Source organism: Sinocyclocheilus rhinocerous, unplaced genomic scaffold, assembly GCF_001515625.1.
Source record: "Sinocyclocheilus rhinocerous isolate Xijiao unplaced genomic scaffold, SAMN03320098_v1.1 scaffold506, whole genome shotgun sequence".
Lineage (NCBI taxonomy): Eukaryota > Metazoa > Chordata > Actinopteri > Cypriniformes > Cyprinidae > Sinocyclocheilus > Sinocyclocheilus rhinocerous.
The window spans coordinates 140,069-159,210 of record NW_015647040.1 but is presented as its reverse complement, the minus strand read 5'-3'; the positions used below and the strand labels follow the sequence as shown (position 1 = coordinate 159,210).

Below are 19,142 nucleotides of genomic sequence, written 5' to 3'. Positions count from 1 at the left end.
AAAATCACTTTTATGGGCGTGAAGGGTTGCCTAAAGGGCGTTGCAACAATGAAAAAATATTTTCTTTTGATTGACAGGCAGAACAGTCAATAGAACATCAACATCTACACGAGTTGACCAGTGTAAACAGTTGTGGGCGGGAGTTTTAAATTCCCGGTCATTGAGCCGCTGTTTTCAGTTGTTCGAGGCGAGCTCAGTAGCGACCCGTTTACTGAACATGCTTTTGATAAATTAACATAGAATAGCTTTTAATCTGTTTTCTGTTTTTGTTAGTTATTTCTTAGACGCTTTAAATGTAGAGTTTTAATCGAACAGCTCGTGCCTGCCCAACACATTTCCACCAATAACTGGTATGTTGCTAGCGTGCTAGTTGTGTATGGTCTGAGATTCATCTGTCATAACAGTAACTTACGCACATTTCTCATCCTCTGTATTCCCATCTTCCTCTGTAGCCTTCAAAACCACGATGTGTGATGTCTTTATTATTCATGCGATTTATTTTATAGTGTTATTGTGTGACTAGCGTTGGCAGTCTTTTGGCACGTCTTCAAGGTTAGCAAGTTCTAAATCAGTTTTTAGCTGACATGCTGAGAAGAACTTGTATTGCATACTGATTCGTGAATAAACGAGGTTACAACCTCTATTTATCTAAGATACAAAGAAATTCAGTGAAGTGTAAATCAGTCTCATTCATTGAAATGGTTCATGACCCAAATCCTGCCTGGACATCACAGCTCGGTGTGTGTTAGACATGAACAACATAAAGCAATCACTGCAAACCTTCAGAATGAAAACTGTGTGGTTAAAATGACTGTTTTGATCTGATAACGATATGATTGTTCTCTATATATGAGCTGTGTTATGATACAAAGTATGTCTGTATATTTCTATATACAGTAGTTGTCTATTTGTCTGTCTATCTGTAACATGGCTGTGATCAAGAAATGCTGATTACAGCATGAACTGCAATGACTCTGTTATTGAACCCTGTGCAATGATTCCTTCAGGCTGTCAGTGGCAAGCAATGGAGGTTGACAAAGTTGTGCAGGAAGAAATGAAATTTCGGGGTGCTGAATTTGCCGTCAAGGTCGAGCTGGCAGAGCGGTTACTAATCGTAGAGATTTCAGATGTCGTTACAGCGGACCAGTGGAGAGGAGAGTTCGATCCAGCCTGTAAGTTGAGCTTTTAAAACTGATATTTAGTTTTTGCTTACATGAAATGTTGTTTTATGTCATTACAACTTTTTTATTATTATTATTAGATATTGAGGACCTGACCCGGAAAACTGGGAATTTTAAACAGTTTCCAGTATTCTGCAGTATGCTTGAGTCTGCTGTCAACATGGTGGGTCCAAAGAATAAAAGCCATAAAATCCTATTTATTATGGCGTCTTGATTCTTAAAGCTGGTCATTCAATAAATGCACTATGGCTGGACATTTTGGGGTAAAAAAAACAACAACAACAATTGTGATTTATTTTCTTATTTATTTTTAAATCCAGATTTTTTTTGTACTTCTTTGTGCAGCTGCATAATTTGCACAATTTGCCTTGCTATTATACATCAATATAACTATAAAATATTAAGAATAATTATTGTTGTTTTTTTAATTCTTATTATTATTCCTATATTGAAAAATTACTGTTGTAATATGTCTCTGTACAATGAAAGCAATACTATTTAGGAAAAATAATTATTTTTTACAGCTGTAAAATTCCAGTACTAAAATTTTATTTAACTGTCTTAATTTCTTCATTTTCAGACAAAGAAAAGCTTCTCTTTTGTTGACAACAGTTGGTTTATAAGCGCATCTCAAGGTCTCATTACAAGTTTGGGAGTAGCGTTGTTTGTGTTCTCAAATGGTCGTTATGAGGGCCTGTTTACACCTGGTCACTTCATGTGTGTTTACTAATCGTATAGCTGTGTGATTTGTTAAAACTTATACATTTACACTTGGCCACATAAATGTGTCTCCGCGAAAAGGATATAAATCCGATCTACAGTTCCTGTACTATATGCAAATTAACAGTTCACGACAACGAAAGCAACAGATATGCACTGCATTTTATTTATCTTTATTTATATTTGTCTTTATTTCTTTTTATTTTAAAGTTAATTTGCTGTTTCAGCTTTATTTTGATTAATTTGGCTTATTATGCACTTGATTTATTGACAAAATAAAAAAATGTCTACAAAGTGATTAACCAGACTTTTATGTTAATAATCACATTTTTTTTTTAAAAAGAAAAAAATCTTATTTACTCTCTTAATTTTCTTTTGCAGTCCAGTGAATCGGTGACCCTTGACCTCTTGACCTATTCTGACCTCGAGCTTCTGCGGAACAGAAAGGCAGGTGTAGTTGGCCGACCTCGTGCTCAGCCACAGTCTCCTGCCCTCAGTGCTAAACGATACCTCATCCTCATCTACACTGTGGAGTTTGACAGGTCTGTGTAGTTTTGTTCACTCAGTCTGTTTTAATCTGCTCTTAATAGGCCAGTTTTTAAAAAGTTCTATTTTTGTAGGATACACTATCCTCTTCCACTTCCATATCTTGGCAAACCTGATCCTGCAGAGCTTCAAAGAGAGATCCGAGCTCTGAGGGCCGAGCTGAAAACACTGGGACTGAGAGGAGACCACAAAGTATCAGACCAGGAAACACGCAAGCTCCGTGCAGAGTCAGTTATTTTCTAATGAAATATGTACTTAGTGTTTTTATCATGCTTTCGGGGGGGGGGAAAGCACACACACCTTTTGCACACCTGGTTAGTTGCTGGCAGGTGCACAGGGCACAGTCAGCACAATAGAAGAAAGAAAAATCCTGTACATTGCTGTAGCTTGAAAAATCTTTATTAGATAGCAGTGTATCTGTCAAAGGCCTCAAAGTGATAGTTCACCCAAAAATAAAATTGTCATAATTTCTCATTTCATTCCTGTAGGACTGACTTTCTTCTGTGTGACATAAAGTTAAGTATTTTAAAGAGCATTGGTAACCAAACCATTTTGGGTTACCTTTGACTTTAATTGTTTGGACAAAAAAAACATTTCTCAATTTTATTTTGTGTTCCACAGAAGAAAGAAAATAATACAGGTTTGTAATGACATGAGTAAATGATTACAGAATAAACATTTTTGGATGAACTATCCCTTTAAAGAATTTTAAAACATTGCTGTTAAAATAAGGATTTGCTTTGTACTGAGTTGAATTACTTCGAAATTAATGTTACAAATAACAGAATAAAAATAAACTAAAACTAAAGGGAAATTGAACCTTTTAATTCAGTAAATGAATCTGTAAAAATTAGCATACTTTGACACAATATTCTACCAATTAGACTTGCAGGATTTGTAAAGTAACAAAAACATTTTACCCACAGTGAGTAAAAAGAGAATGTTGTGTTTTCAAGTCTTTTTCCTTCTGTTTAATGCCCCCTTCATCAGGTTGGCTTTGGTGAGAGATGAAAAGGAAGCCTTGGCCAAGGCTCTGGATCGTCAACAGATGGTAGGGGCTGGTTCTGCTCCTGGGGCCCGTGGGCTCAGAGAGGCAGTGCACAGCCTGGAGGAACAGCTGCTGAAGGAAAGGGCAAAAAGCCAGCGCTCTGCAAGCAAGAGGAGCCAGGAACAGCTCCTCGTTCTGGAACAGGTGACTCTAAGCAGATTAGTGTTGTATGGTCATGAGATGACAAGCTGACAATGTAAAACACTCATGCATAGTATTAGCACCCACTTAAATGTTGAAATTCACTCTTGTTGGTAGCTGGAGGAACTCAGGGCATCAGAACGGGCTCTACGGATACGTGTTAAAAGTCTGACCACTGAGCTGGCCTTGTTACGACGTGGGTAAGCTTAATTAAGTGCCATCTGTGTCTTTTTTTTTTTTGCATTTATTAACATTTTTTGAGCACATGTTAATCAACTCATTCTTCCTATTTTGACAGTCGGGCAACTCCAGTCATGTCTGGCCGAAGCGGGCTTAGAGGTGATGGGGAGGTTCATCGGTCTTTATCCAGAGAGCGCAGTTTGACCCGTGTGGGGGTAAGAGCACGCTCTGGGTCGAGGGAGAGGATGGAGGACAGGGCTCGGAGGTCAGAGGAGAGAATTAGGAGGCCCTCTTCAGGGTCTCGGAATTACATCACGAGACCCTCGCCATCTCCAACAGGTGAAATGTGTGAAGATAAGAGAGAAGTCAAGAAACAAAGGCAGAGGCCCTGTTTATAGACTTTTCATTTGATTCAAGTCTTGTGTTCTCTCATGACAGGGTCACGAGTGCATCGGTTTGACCCTACGGCCTACATTCAAGACCGACAACGACGCCAAAAAGAGGCTGAGATGAAGAAGTAAGACACTTTCACCTTTTCAGTTTGAAGTTATCTTTTCTGTTGCGTTTCTGCTGTTTAGTGTTTTATTTGTTGTCTTTTTCCTACAAGCATTGCCCTGTCTGTGTGCAGTAATACAGTTTACTTTGAAAAGTGTGAACTAGATGCTTTCTTTGTCCCTTGCATGAATTCGTTTTCTCAAATGTTGATCCTCAGTCATGGATATGGTACATCAGTGTAAGAAAAAAAAGTGTATGACTTTTGGCATCAGGCTGATAAAAAAATGAGTCTTATGTCTGTTTGACAAGTTATAATCTGGTAGAATTTATTTGTAGGCAGCTGCACCTAGGGTTGGGTACCGAAACCCAGTACCAATATGGCACCGGTACCTATGTAACCGGTATGTACTAGAACCAAATCAGAATGCAGATTTCGGTGCCTCATTTCGGTGCCATGCCTGAGCGATCGATTGAAATATTTGTCCTCTGGTTCTCCGAAACGGATGTAAGAAGCATCATCGCCGGCACCGCACGTGAAAAATAATTTCCCGACTGAGAAATTAGGGATGCACCGATACCACTTTTTTCAGAACGAGTCCGATACCGATACTTTCATTTTTGGTACTCGCCGATACCTGGATTTTCACAGCATTTGTAATTTTTTTAAATATTGGGTACAGAAATAAAATAATAATAATATGAATCATGTTAGTTGGCTTCAGTTACCTTCAGTTATTTCCACACTTAATTATACCTGTTAAAATGTATTGTATAAGCTTTTGTTACTTTCACTGTTCATTTTAATGGCACATTAGAGCTGCTCCATTGCAGCAGCTCAATACTGTAATCACAAAACGTTTTCCTAAAATAATGCAGGGAACCACTCGTTATACATTATACGAGTGCACGCATACTATTTTGGTGATGTAATTTGCGTCACGCGCAGTGAAGTAACCGAAGTATACTTTGGCCTTAAAGCAAGCATATGCAGCGCGTAAAATAAACGCAGCGCGTGGTGCAGAATGAGAGAGACACTTACAGCCTAGCGCATTTCACCCAGTCTGCTAGTTTCACTTCTGCTTTAAATAAAGTTGTGTATGCTTGACGTTTAAAATAAATGCTGTTTATAGTGAATGTAGCAAGGGTTTTTTAAATAATATAATAAATAAAAAGAAAACTGATAGAATAGAAAAAGAATAGAGCAAGCTAGTGTTAGAGGTCTTTTTTGCTTTTATTAATTGTATAATAAATGAAAAGAAAACAGATAGAATACAAAAAGATTAGAAAGCAAGTGTTCGTTTTTTTTGAACACCAGTCAAATGCTTCCTTTTGTGATCTGGCTTCTTGTCACAGAATGAGGCAGAAAATATGTTCCATAGGCTACTTTAAAAAATACTTCGATTAGCAATGGATTATAAATATACTTAATTATTATAAAAATACCAGAGATGGCTTGAATAACACAGATAAACTATAGTCGCAGTCGAGTGTTTATTGTCTTTGTTTTATCATTCAAAACGTTTATATGTTCTGTTTACTCAGTTACAGCTATAATAGCATGTCTTTGTCCATATAAGGGATTTCCTGGAGGATCATGAGTTCCGCTTCTTCTGTAATTGGATATGTGGATTTTCTGTGTGAGGGCGCCCTCTGGCATCCAGTATGAATGAAACGGACATCATGTGTTTATAGTGCTAATGGCCAATCTATCAATTTTTGGGGAATTTTTATTTATTTTTATTTTTTTAAAAGTACCGGTTTAGGCACCAGAACCGTTTTAAAAGTATCGATTTGGCACCGGTATTGAAAAAAAATGCTTTTATTTCCAACAGTCAGAGGAAGATTAGAAGGGACATGTTAGCTTCACCGTCGGAAAGAGGGCGTTCACGCTCCACAGAGCCCATTCCTCAGCTGATGCGAGCAGGAAGTGCTGGCAGGGGGAGGAGTGTGTCTGTGGAGAGCAGGAGGAGTCGGTGCTCTTCAGAAGGATCAGTAGCTGAGTTTGAAGAGCTTGCTAGGCCTCTAAATAGCAGGCAAGTCAATAAACAAAACAGGTTGCTTATCCAAGTACTGTTGGCCAGGTTAAATGTGATGTCAGCTGGCTAATTAATTATTTCAGGACACTTGGTTCATCAGATCAAACCTGCCAAATAACAAGGTGTAGAGGAGCCTACACTTTTACTGCATTTTTTGCATTCCATATTTATTAGTCAAGACTAATATATACAAAAAGTTGTAATTTAATTTTACATTACCATTTTCTACCCTCTATCTGAAACCTTATTAAATCGGGTCTGTTCACTTTTTTTCAGCAAGGATGCATTAAATTGACCAAAAGTAACAGAAAAGACTTAATAATACAAGAACATAATACTGTATTTCAATTAAATGCTATTTTCTACTCAAAGAATCCTTAAAAATGTATCATGGTTTCCACAAAAATATTTCACAGCTGTTTTCAGCATTGATAATAATAAATAATTATAATATTGATAATAAAAATGTTTCTTGAGCACAAATCCATATTAGAATGATTTATGAAGACACTTATCATGTGACACTCAAGACTGCAGTAATAGCTGCTGAAAATTCAGCTTTGCATCACAAGAATAAATGTTTTAACATGTAGATGTTTTAAAGTTGTTATTAAATTATATGAAATTGTAATACTATTTCACAGTATTACTGTTTACTGTTTTACTTGATCAAATAAACGTTGCCTGGTGAGGGTAAGCAGCTTCTTTCAAAAACAAAAAAAACAAAAAAAATCATGTTCTCTTATTTTATGATGTTAAATTAACTAGTTCTAATATCAAATTAGTCAATTAACTTTTTAACTCATAGCAAATTAGACTGATATTATTGTTGTTTTTGATATTTATTTGTTTATTCATTTTTTTTGCAGAGGAAGGAAATTGGCATATAATGGTCCAGCTGTGGTGAGTAACAATGTGAAACATTAGGGTGTTTTGATTTAAGTTTTTGTTAATATTAGGTCTCAGATAATTGTAATTGCTGTTTTTTTCCCATCTAGTCCAGAGGAAGACACGTAAACAAAAAACCAATGTGTAGCACCCCGGCCCAAAGGATGAGAGCGGCAGGTACCACATAATTTCCTACTTAATTATTTGTATTTTTATTATTATATATTCGTCTGTAACCAATAGTATATACATGTAAGCCAAGTGTATTTTTTCTACTCAGACACATCTATTGACACGGGTGCTGACCTGTCCGAGATTGATGCTCGACTCCAGGCCCTGCAGGACTACATGCGGGACCTTGACACGGGACACTAATCCTGGTGGATTCAGATGTCAATCAAGGCTTTTTGCACAAAGACTGAGACTGAAAATCTTGGACAATAATTTCTTTCAAACACTGTGTACAGACATGTCTGTAACATTTATACTAGTTATACATGTCTGTCAATTATACTAATGAGACTCGAATGCCGTTTGTTTTCTTTATCCCTAATGTAACTTTTGGGCTTGACTCAAAATGCAGTTACACCAGTTTTGTGAAGGAGGTTCTTGAAACTGTTGCCATATCAGACTTGAAGTAAACCAGAAGTGTCCAAAAGAATGACCTCAGGATATACTGTTTTTATCACATTCATGTGTACATTTTATGAATTGGTGTTTGTTTGACCATTGTTGTTGTTGTTGTTTTTTATATATGATTAGTGTATATGTTTTATGTCCGTTTTAGATGCTCTCATGTTTTGTTTTTGTGAGATACTGAAAACAAAGGTTTTTTTATATAAAAGTATTTTGTTGTTCATGTCTATTCTTTACAGACACTCTAGAATTTATATCTTATATCATTGAGCATTAACAGAATGTGAGATGCATTTTATTTATACAGGTTATTGTTCCCATAAATCAACTGATAGAGCATGGCATTAGCAACACCGGGGTTACAGATTTGATACCAAGGTAGTGATTAAATGTATGTCTTTATGTAAATTGCTTTACATAAGCATCTGCCAAATGCATAACTGTAAAGATGCTGCAGAGATCATGTCTTTTGGCATCTAACGTTGCATCAGTTGTGGCCATTTTTAATCATTTTTGCCATTTCTCACGAAGTCTGTGTCTCTTATTTTTAATGTGACCCCACCAAAATCTTGTATGTAGAATATCAAATGCATTAAATTTGTCTTTAATTGTGGTAATAAGGCCAGAATTGTTAAACCTTTCTTGATTTATAAAATGACATGGTTGTCAATAGATTACAATCTGCTATATGATGTACAGTATACTTCAGCAGGTACAAGAGCTGTCCTGAATAGTCACAGCTAAAGGAATTTTGTGACATTGTGCATCAGTTGGACTAAAATGACTTGTGTGTTGCAGAATCAAACGTTGCTTTATCATGACAGTATGTCAAAGATTTCCATTAAATAATGACTTATGTTTCACCCTGTTTTTTACACGATTGTTGTCGCATGATTCCAGAAGATCGTGTGGGCAACTTTCGTGAATTGTGAATACTTTTATAGAGTTTCACATCCTCAAACATCTCAAAAGGTTTTATTTTTGAGTGAACTGTGCTTTTAAGTACTTTACCCAAATGCAAAACGCCCTTTTTAGAGACATTATTAAATATGTTAAAGGCATATTAAGAAAAGCATCAAGGCACAAATTATTTCATCCTGTACTGAGGTTTTTAAGCCAGTATTAAAGGACGTTGTCGACCACAGGTTAGGTGGCGCTGTAAATCTGATTTAGTGTTTTGACCTGTTCATTTTTGGCTCTGTTGCTTTAAAGATAAAAGGGCGGGGCAAAGATGTGCAGTCTGTTAACGTAACGCGTTAACAGTACGCCAATGCACTGAGCAAATGATACATTTTGCAATACTGCTGAAAGACGCATGTTGTTTGTACGTGAATATTTGTAGGTTCTTTAAATCTTTCAGGTGATTATTATTAATAATTTTCAGAGGCTAAAAGAATGTGATCACGGCACCTTAACGTTGAGAGTGGCCCAATATTGCTTTTATTCTGCAGCAGTGCGACGCGTCACACGCAAGGTGCGGCAGTGCCCAGCGCGAGCCGGTTACGATTTGGGTTTGGCCCTAATCTGGATAAACCCATCAACAACCTCAATGATCTTGTAGATCAGAAGCAGCGTGATGACTAAAACGCCCGATACCCCGGCACCCTGCGCGGGTATGGGTGATGTCCACCACAGCCATCCTGAGGAGCAACTCTCCAGACGCGCTCGCGTTGCTGTGCCTGAACTGATTGTTACCTGCGAGCCGTGTGTCACCGAGTGTGACGAGATCCCCCGCGGACCCTGCTCGGGCTCTCATCACCCCGACGAGGAGTCCATATGCTCGGACAGTGGGCTCAGCGGCTCCCCCGCCTCGTCCCTGGTAATCCAGTAGCGACCAGACTTGACTCTTTTTTTTGTTTTTTCATGTTCATTAAATAAGATTTCCAGTATTAACTAGTATCTATTCAGTTAGTCACTAGGCAGAGGTGTAAAGTATTGGAGTATTACAAAGTTACTTTACTACTATATCCTACTTTACGTGTAATTTTGAGGAATTTGTACTTTACTAGAGTTCTGTTAAAATCGAATAATTGCACTTTCAAGCATCAAAAGTCTATTTAAAAAGTTAGGAAATGTTTACTTTCATTCAAGTATTTTTTATTATTATTATTATTTATAGGTACTTAGACTTTTAACTGAGTAAAATGTTTGTCATAGTATCTATACTTGAACTTAAGTACAATTTCTCAGTATACACCCTTGAAAACTAATGTCAGTTTTATAAGTGACTAGGTGCTGTATTAAAATAGGCTACTTGTTTTTATTTCAGCTTTACTAGCACATGTTTAATAGAAGCTACCTATTTACATGACACTGAGTATTTTTTATTATTATTATTATTTATAGGTACTTAGACTTTTAACTGAGTAAAATGTTTGTCATAGTATCTATACTTGAACTTAAGTACAATTTCTCAGTATACACCCTTGAAAACTAATGTCAGTTTTATAAGTGACTAGGTGCTTTATTAAAATAGGCTACTTGTTTTTATTTCAGCTTTACTAGTACATGTTTAATAGAAGCTACCTATTTACATGACACTGGTACACTGTAAAAAATGCCCGTGAATTTAACGGTAAAAGACTGTAAAAATGCTACAGTAAAAACTTGTTAAATGGTTAACGGTAAATTCCCTTCCTATATACGGTGAAAAACTGTATTGGACATTACATGTATTAGACATCAATTTTACGGTAGTATACCGTTTTTGTTTAACTGTAAATTTAAGTTAAAACCGTAAAACCTAAAACGTTGCTACCGTATTTGTTACGGTAAAATTCCGGCAACCACAGCTGCCGGTTTTTTACCGTAAATTTTACAGAATTTTTTTTACAGTGTACATATCGATTGGTATTAGTAACATTTTAACTGACTAGATACTGTTTGTTGTTGTTGTTGTTTTAATTGTCATTAATAATGACTAGTCAGACTGGCTACTTCATAGTTCAATCAAACTATTAGTAAAATTACTAGTAACATTCTACTAACTAGTCACTTAGGACTACATAAAAGTGTATAATTAATAGTTACTAGTGTCTATTCAGTTAGTGGCCCTACTGGGTGTATACTTGTAGCTAGATACTAGTAACTATACTGTACCTTGGTGCTATCATGATACAACAACAAAACATGTTACCATGGTACTTTTTGTGATTTATTTTGTTAACTAACAATACATTTACTAAAAATACAACTGATCATTATTAGTTCCTGTGAGCTCAGGTCCATTAAATAATATTAACAGTTACAAATTTTGTAAAAATTTGTAAATGTTTAAGTAAATATGAATTAAGATTAATAAATGTTTGAGAAGTATTTTTTTCTTTGTTCGTTATTGTTAACTGATGTCGTTAACCAATGTTAACAAACAGAAGCTTGTACTAGCCTATAGATACCGTGGTAGCTTTTTTTTATTTATTGCAGGTGCATTGAATACAAATGTGCACAGAAGTGTATGCTGCAGATTGAAATATGCAGTTGTTGAACAATCCTCATGATAACTGATTAACACTATGGGCTTCAGGTCATGAGATCATTGTTTCTAAATGGAGGGGAAAATTCCACACGTTTTTCTAAACTACTTTTTTCCCCTCTCATGTTCTGATGATATTGGAGGAGTTAGAGGTTTGTATTGTAAAGAAGTGCATCTGAGTAGTACAAATGTCTCTTAAGAAGGTGTTCAAGTGAAAGCAGAGCAGCCAACATCATTGTGATAACAGTGAGTCAAATAAACTCAATGACATGTTCTAAAATCAACAAGGAATATTTATCATTGCAACTATAATGGTGTTTTAATATTGTCTGCATTGTGCTGTTGTAGGAGTTATACAGTCTCCAATCCTTAGTTTTGATGATAATACTGAATGGGATTTGATTCTATGGGTCATTAAGGTAAAAAAAAAAAAAAACTTGCCCATTGAGAAAATCACAATAGCGAGTGAATGCCGAACTGAACTTAAAAGGTCAACAGATGGATGCACCTCCAGCTCTGTATGGTGGGCCTCTCCTGCTTTGTTCTGGAGAATGTCATTCTTGTCTGACTGGTTTTCCACTAGCCAAGAGTGAGTGCGTGTTTGAGTTTGGAGAGCAGAGAGAACTGTACAGGGATGGAGGTTTAGTGGCTTCATACTGAGTGCTGACACTTGGAGGATCGTTACGCTTGATAGACTATGATTATCTCATTGTTACTGTATGTTGTTATAACTCATACAGTCATGTGTTACAGTGGCATAGGTTATTGTGTACAGTAGGATGGAAAGGCTTATGAAACGTCAGCTCAAGGGATCTTGTAGACCTTTTTTTGCCAACATCAAAACGGCGGACAGGAAGGAATCAGCGAATCAAGTCGGTCAGGAAGAGGTGTGGGTGAGCAGCAGAACTGATTTTTTTACTTTACTTTAACTGTTAGTCATTTAGCAGACGCCTTTATCCAAAGCGACTTACAAATAAGAAAAAGTAATTAAAACTAAAAGCTTAGTTTACTTAAAAAAAACTAAGTAAAAATAGTTTTGCTATTTTTATGGTGCAAATGGACCAGTGCATAACTGGTCCATTTTTTAAAAATGGATAGTTTACCCCAAATATGAACATTTTGTCAACATTTTCTTACCCCCATGTTGTTCCAAACCTGTATGAATTTCTTCTTTGGAATATAAAGAGATATTTTGAGAAATGTCTTAGTATTTGGTTTTTTTGTTTATTTTTTATTTTTTGTCCATACAGTGGAAGTCAGTGGTCACCAAAACTATTCGGTTACCAGCAGCATTCCTTCAAATATTCCTTATGTGTTCCACAGAAGAAAGTAATTTTCATACAAGTTTGGAATGAGAAAAGAGTGGATAAATGAATGTGGAATTTTCATTTTTGGGCAAACTATCGCTTGTCTTGCACACAAAAATAATGTGCGACCAGTATGCAGGGAAAAAAATATAGAAACAGTCATATAGAAACAGTTATGCAGACCCTTATGCCTGTGTCAAGGTCAATAAGTCCAGTATATTAATAATTTGACAAGCAAGGTTACCCACCAAAACGAAAAAATATTCATTCATAATACTTGTAAAAAAAACTGTATGTTTTACCTCAGAACTTTTACCTCTTTGTTGGGACTGTCATGTATGTGAGTGGCCACACTGGCTCCTTCATTTTATCTGGCAGCAAAACAAGTGCCGTCTGTAAATGTTTCATGAACCTCCTTCTAAGATTAGCTTTTTCTTCATCACAGTCACTTGGTATTGCTTGATGACTTTGTTTAGTCCGAGATTGTCGTCAATGATTTGCCAAATGAGGTGAAACTCGACCTATGGTTAATAGAGGAGAGGGAGTTGCCCGTTGGAGTCTGAAGTTGACTGAATGCACTCGGTGCCCCAGTGCAGCTCACTGGATAAGAAAATGAGAACAAAAGAGAAGACAAGAAAAGTCTCTAGCAACAAGCAACCCTGTACAGAACCATCGTGTACCATGCGGCGGCTCGTAGTCGTAGGGTGTTAACTGACATTTGAGTCTCATTCATCTTTTGTTTCTTTCCTATCTCCTCTTCAAAGACTGATCTGTGGAAGAAGTCCAAGAATATGGTGAACTGGTTTCCACTTCCAGTGACGGTGAAAAAGCGCTCTCCCTGGGTGCAGGTGGTCGGCCATGCAGGTTTGCTTGTTCATCTTTTAGATGTTTTTGACAATGTTATTGGTGATCCTTGAACTTTTGATGATTTTCAATGTCTGAAAGCTCACATTTTCACATCTAAATCTTGAATTCATTATTGTTGTATGGTCATGTGAAATGGATATAAAGCTAAAGATTTTATTTGTCTTACTTGGTGTTTTTGTTGCTGTGTTGGGTGATTCCATTTTTCGGACTCAGCGTGTTTTTGATGGTTCTCTAGGAAACTTTCAGACGGGCAGTGATGGAAGGCTGCTGAAGAAGTACTGCGAGTGTGAGAAGCAGTGTTTTCTGCAGCTCATGAGCGACTCACTGCGGCCCTTCATTCCTGGATACTATGGCGTGACTCAGCGTGAAGAGCAGGATTACAACCTCATGGACGACCTCCTCGCTGACTTTGACTCGCCCTGCATCATGGACTGCAAAATGGGGAGCCGGTGAGGATGTGATTTATAAATTCAGCAATTCAGCACTTATCACAGTACTTTTTTTCTTGCAGAACTGGTAAAACTGGTGCAAATTGCAGCTTTTTTTTTTAGCCAAGAACCTCTACTTAAACAGGAAGAGGCAATCTAACCAGCATGCAAAGCAACCAACCACAGTCTATTTTTGTATTTATGTGTGGTTTAGGAGCAGGTGATGCCAAAATAATGCACTGGCATGCAAAAAATATATTTTAGTCATGGCACAGCTGTCTTTACAAATGACTACATGAAAACACCATTAGTAAACTAACTACATTTTTTACAGAAATTGAATGTAACATTTTCATTTAGCTCAAAACTGGACAGTTTAGGTCAAATTGAACTCTATGCAGTTCAAGGTGTTCTCAGGTGATACATTAAACCTGTCATGATAAAGTTCTCTACTCTAGCATCATTTTTGGTCACAGTGCGTCCACACTCTTGATATATTTATAACATTATGTACACACAGTAAACTGACACAGTCAAAACACATAATCGAAGAAGTGAGAAAAGAAGAAATCAAACTTTTTTTGGTCAATGATTTTGGACCTCTAAAACTATTTTGGCCAAAACCAGTTTTTGTTTTAGCTCAATATTTTTGATGGCTGAAATTACAGTGCATCATTTTGAATTTGTGTTAATCCAAAATTAAATAATTAGTAACAAGTACTACTTAATAAATAGAAAACAAAGTTGAATCTACAATTTTGCAATTTTGGGTATCTAGTTACAAAACTGAATATTTTTCAAAGATATGATGCCACAAACCTGACAAAATCTGACAATTCCAACAACTTGTTCTTCCTCATAAGTGGGGATGCACAAGTTATTGGTGTCATATCAGTTATCGGCTGATATTATAGATTTGGTTAACCTATTAGTATCTGTTAATATTGTATTTCCTTTTTTTTTTTACTTGTACAGTATACCTTTGCCATCATCTAACCTTCACTTAAAAGGCAACATGAAATGAAAATGCACTATTTTAGTTCTTTTTTTTTATTAGACAAAATAGTATTGAATTGAAATGGGCCATTTATTGTTAATCGGCCACAACGCGAAATTAATTGGCAGCTTATCAGTATCCGACAGAATAAAAAAATCAGCACATCTCTGCTCACAAGCACTTATTATCATCAACCCATTTTTTTTTAACACAATTTCCAGCCAAATTTGATAACTTGTGTAGCTGGACTTGTTGCAGTCAGGCATTCAGACTGAAGCTTGTAATTATCATCAGTGCTGTCAGCATGTGGACTCTGGATTTTCTGTGAGTGTGACGTCTGTGGCTAAAGGTGATGATACACAGGGCTACTTTTTTAGCAATGTTACCAGGCAGGGTTGCCGAGCAATGTTGCTTGGGTACTTTCCCATTGAGAATGGGCAACAAATCAAAAAATCTATCTGGATACTTTAGATCAGTCGTGGGGCCTGTGTCTCACTTGGACCTGGTTGCCCGTTGACAGCAACATTGCTCAAAAAATTGCCCCGTGTATCATCACTATAAGACTACAATGCAGTAGACGGCAGTGTCCAAACAATAGTGGAAATATGATGACTGGTGGCCAGCAGCTCTGTTCATGTCATAGTGGACCAGTCCTGTTAAGCCAGTTCTAACATACAGACGACAATGTTTCCATACTAAATAATTATTCCTATGGTCATGTTGTCCTGTTTACTGTATGTGCTTTTAGGACTTACCTGGAGGAAGAGTTGAGGAAGGCCTGCGAGTGTCCTCAGCCACGCAAAGACATGTATGAAAAAATGATAGCAGTGGACCCGGACGCCCCTACTGAGGAGGAGCGGGCCCAGCAGGCGGTACTCAAAACCAGATACATGCAGTGGAGAGAAACCCTCAGCTCAACAGCCACGCTGGGCTTTCGCATCGAGGGCATCAAGGTAGACATGATTCAGGAAACCTCTGAATTTATACAGAGGTCAATAAACTATTCAAACCAATACTGACTGGAAATGCTTACTAGTATCTTATTTGATCTTTTCTTGTGATGGCTAAGTTTTATGTTTGGCCTTCGATATAATGTCTTGATATATTTGATCTGTCTTCAGAAATCAGATGGCACTTGTAACACTAACTTCAAGAGAACAAAGTACAAAGATGAGGTCATCCAAGCCCTGGAGGACTTTGTGGACAACAACATGTTAATCTTGGTATGAATTTGTGTTCGAACTGGGCAATATTTACAATATTTATCAAAAAATTTTATATATATATATTTAATATTATGTCTTAATTTATTGATATCTGTCAGTATTGAATATATAATTGTAAATCTTTAAATAAAATTGTTTTTTTTAATAAAATTGTTAAATGTAATATTTTTGTCAATACAATTGGAATTTTTCTGTACCTTATAATTTTGTGATGCCTGAATTCACTTGCAGCTTTTAAAATGTTTGATTTTATTTCTTTCTTTTTTTTTAATTAGACAAAATAGTATTGAATTTTAATATGGGCCATTTATTATTTATTGGCCACAAAATGAAAATAATTAGCAGCTTATTGTATAAAACAGAATTTAAATATCAGCGCAAATTTGTGTTAGAACTGGGCAATATAGTGAATTTTTACAATATGTTCATTATTATTTATTAATTCAAATGTGTATTTATAAATTGAAATTATAATTATTGATTATTATAATCATGAAGACAAACTATTTGTTTCTTGGAAATAACATGTACTGTTTTTCTTAATGTTTAAAATGTTTTAGTAAAAATATGAGTAGATAAATGTAATTATTGTTATAATTGTGTGTATAAATAAAAATGAATTCTATTTTACATCTTGCTTTTAAACATGTTGAATTTAGTTTTAATAATGGCTGTTTGGTTGAAATAATGGTTCCTCTGCCTGTGCCTCTTTTAACCATTAATCCATTTAACTGTTTAACTATTATGTAAACAAGTTAATTGTTTAGCTCTTCTGTTCACACAGAGAAGTTACCAACAACGCCTGAAGGAACTACGAGCTGTGCTGGAGAAATCAGATTTCTTTAAAGCACATGAGGTGAGATGCATCTTCATTTTCCAAATCCACTTTGTTCAGGAATCATACAGGCTTTAATAGGGATGGTCTTGCTGTGTTTTCCTGCAGGTGGTGGGCAGCTCCTTATTATTTATCCATGATCTGACTGGCAAGGCTGGAATCTGGATGATTGACTTTGGAAAGACTGTGCCCATGCCGCCCCCTCTTACCCTGGACCATCGCAGCCCGTGGGTGGAGGGCAACAGAGAGGACGGGTACCTCTGGGGCCTGGACAATTTTATTGACATTCTGACCAACGTTCTTCCGGGGAAATGAAAGGCATTGTGGATCTTCAGAATTGTCATTTTCTGCACAGACTGTCTGGTTTCCCTTTTTTTGTTTCTACATGGAGAATAGATGAAGGTAGGAGAGAATGAACCGATGGAATGGACTGACTGGCCTCAACATTTACTACAAGTCCTACTGATGAACATCTAAGCCTGTGAATTTACCTGCTGAAGCCCCTCGCTATGTTGTTGTTCTCACTACTTTTGAAAAGCTGCATGTATTTTTACACTGTAAATAGATTTTTATTTAAGCAGTTTGCTCTTAGGGGTTGATTAGTAAAAGATTAGCTTCGTTTCATGAACATTAACCCTGCAGATGAAAATCATTACAGTCGTCTTGTTTTGATAGATATGTTAAGCCATGCTTTTGAATACTAATGAAAATCTGGAACTTCGTAGTCTGTTTGTGATAGTTGCCAGATATTTTTCCTGCGTTTTACTTCATTTTTGTGACCAAACGTGTTTGGGGATGAACTGAATTGAAGTGCACACTATTAACAGTCCCATAAACTGAAGCTGAATCGAATCACAGAACAACAAAAACCTCTTGCACTTTTCTTAGTACTGTTTTAATAACATTGCATAGCTCCTGATATAAGAAAAATGTGTGTTTTGTGTTCTGTCTTAATCACGCACTATTTTAATTCACATCAAACACCGTTAGTTAAACTGTTATGCCTCACATTCCCATGTTGTGTGTTTTTTGCATGCAAACATGAGCTGCTGAACAGCCCCTGTTAATAGCAAATATATGCCAATTTGACTGAGAATGGTGTGTGGGATATTTGAGCCAGTGCTCCTTATGCACAAATTCAGTGTTTGCACTGTTAATTTGAAATCGCCTTATTGAGGTTTTGTACTGTATAATAAGTAAACGACTTGTGATCATTATGTTGGGAGCTTTGTTGTCCTGGCTGTTTTAGTTTTGCAGTTCTGGGTTCTGTGATGATAACTATTATAATATTTTTCCATGCTGGGTAATTTTGTAAAGGTGTTTGACTGTCAGCACAATAAACATAAACATGATGTGATTGTTTCCCCCCTCATCTTTCAAAGCCATACAAAGGTATAAACAGGGCTCCATGCTTAATGTTTGTTTAGGACCACGTGTGCTCCTAATTAAATTGGGAGCACAATGGAAAAATGTAGTAGCACCTTATGATCAATGACAGACATTCAAGCAACTGCATGTTATACATTTCTTAGTTTTTAATTTAAACTATAAAATCAGAATAATAAGACATATCTGGCTGTTACAAATGAAATCAGGATCAACAAAATCCTTGCGCTTCAGAGGTGCACAGATGCTACATCTGATGTGGCATTTATATGCATGCCTTATAGTAAGATATTAAAGTTCTAATAAAGACAAGATTTCCAATACTACTGTACATAATATTCAGTAGGAAAATTTAGTTTATTGAGTATGATTCTTAGAGGATTCTTTTTTTTCTTTCTTTTTTTTGATCCCATTAGGATCCTAAGGTTGTTTCTTCTGTGGAACACACACACACAAAAAAAAAAGAAAAAGAAAAATGTCTTTTTTTTTTGGTATGGTTTAACTCATGTTTAACCTATATATTTTCGGGTGATTTATTTTGGCCTATAATGGCTAAATAGCTTGTATCTTGTGAGAGCAACATCCAAACTTCACAAAACTTGATACACACAAACAGGACATTCAAGAAACATGCCAAATATCTAACCGCAATTTAAAAAATATCAGCCATTTATTTCCAATGTGAATGACAGATGAAGGCTGCAATACTACTGTTGTCCGCTGGAGGATAAGAACATTTTTTAAGTGTGATAT

The 19,142-nt window shown here is 36.3% G+C and overlaps 2 protein-coding genes across 3 annotated transcripts; both read left to right on the top strand.

Moving 5' to 3' along the window:
- The first annotated feature begins 142 nt into the window (after positions 1-142).
- On the top strand, positions 143-8,605 carry LOC107708503 (coiled-coil domain-containing protein 61-like). Of its 2 annotated transcripts, XM_016512763.1 has the most exons (13): positions 143-350; positions 1,008-1,172; positions 1,262-1,344; positions 2,283-2,443; positions 2,522-2,674; positions 3,438-3,639; positions 3,754-3,836; positions 3,935-4,155; positions 4,255-4,333; positions 6,144-6,344; positions 7,217-7,250; positions 7,346-7,412; positions 7,516-8,599. In XM_016512763.1, the coding sequence occupies exons 2-13, from the start codon at positions 1,025-1,027 to the stop codon at positions 7,608-7,610; spliced, it is 1,527 nt and encodes a 508-aa protein (XP_016368249.1). In that variant the 5' UTR covers positions 143-350; positions 1,008-1,024; the 3' UTR covers positions 7,611-8,599. The 2 variants fall into 2 exon arrangements, with proteins under 2 accessions (XP_016368249.1, XP_016368250.1); XM_016512764.1 differs by lacking the exon at positions 6,144-6,344 and having other exon boundaries at positions 7,516-8,605.
- A 499-nt stretch (positions 8,606-9,104) lies between these two features.
- LOC107708494 (inositol-trisphosphate 3-kinase C-like) lies at positions 9,105-18,360 on the top strand. The gene is made up of 7 exons (XM_016512756.1): positions 9,105-9,690; positions 13,415-13,514; positions 13,753-13,966; positions 15,691-15,895; positions 16,064-16,165; positions 16,953-17,024; positions 17,112-18,360. Exons 1-7 carry the CDS (start codon positions 9,448-9,450, stop codon positions 17,316-17,318), a joined length of 1,143 nt encoding a protein of 380 aa, XP_016368242.1. The 5' UTR covers positions 9,105-9,447; the 3' UTR covers positions 17,319-18,360.
- The last annotated feature ends 782 nt before the right edge of the window (positions 18,361-19,142 follow it).

Bases quoted from the DNA above. Each gene is read 5' to 3' on its own strand.
- LOC107708503 (XM_016512763.1), top strand. From the start codon at position 1,025: ATGGAGGTTGACAAAGTTGTGCAGGAAGAAATGAAATTTCGGGGTGCT. The intron at 1,173-1,261 runs GTAAGTTGAGCT...TATTATTATTAG, and splicing joins AGGAGAGTTCGATCCAGCCT to ATATTGAGGACCTGACCCGG. The intron at 4,156-4,254 runs GTGAAATGTGTG...CTCTCATGACAG, and splicing joins ACCCTCGCCATCTCCAACAG to GGTCACGAGTGCATCGGTTT.
- LOC107708494 (XM_016512756.1), top strand. From the start codon at position 9,448: ATGACTAAAACGCCCGATACCCCGGCACCCTGCGCGGGTATGGGTGAT. The intron at 16,166-16,952 runs GTATGAATTTGT...CTGTTCACACAG, and splicing joins ACAACAACATGTTAATCTTG to AGAAGTTACCAACAACGCCT. The intron at 17,025-17,111 runs GTGAGATGCATC...GTTTTCCTGCAG, and splicing joins ATTTCTTTAAAGCACATGAG to GTGGTGGGCAGCTCCTTATT.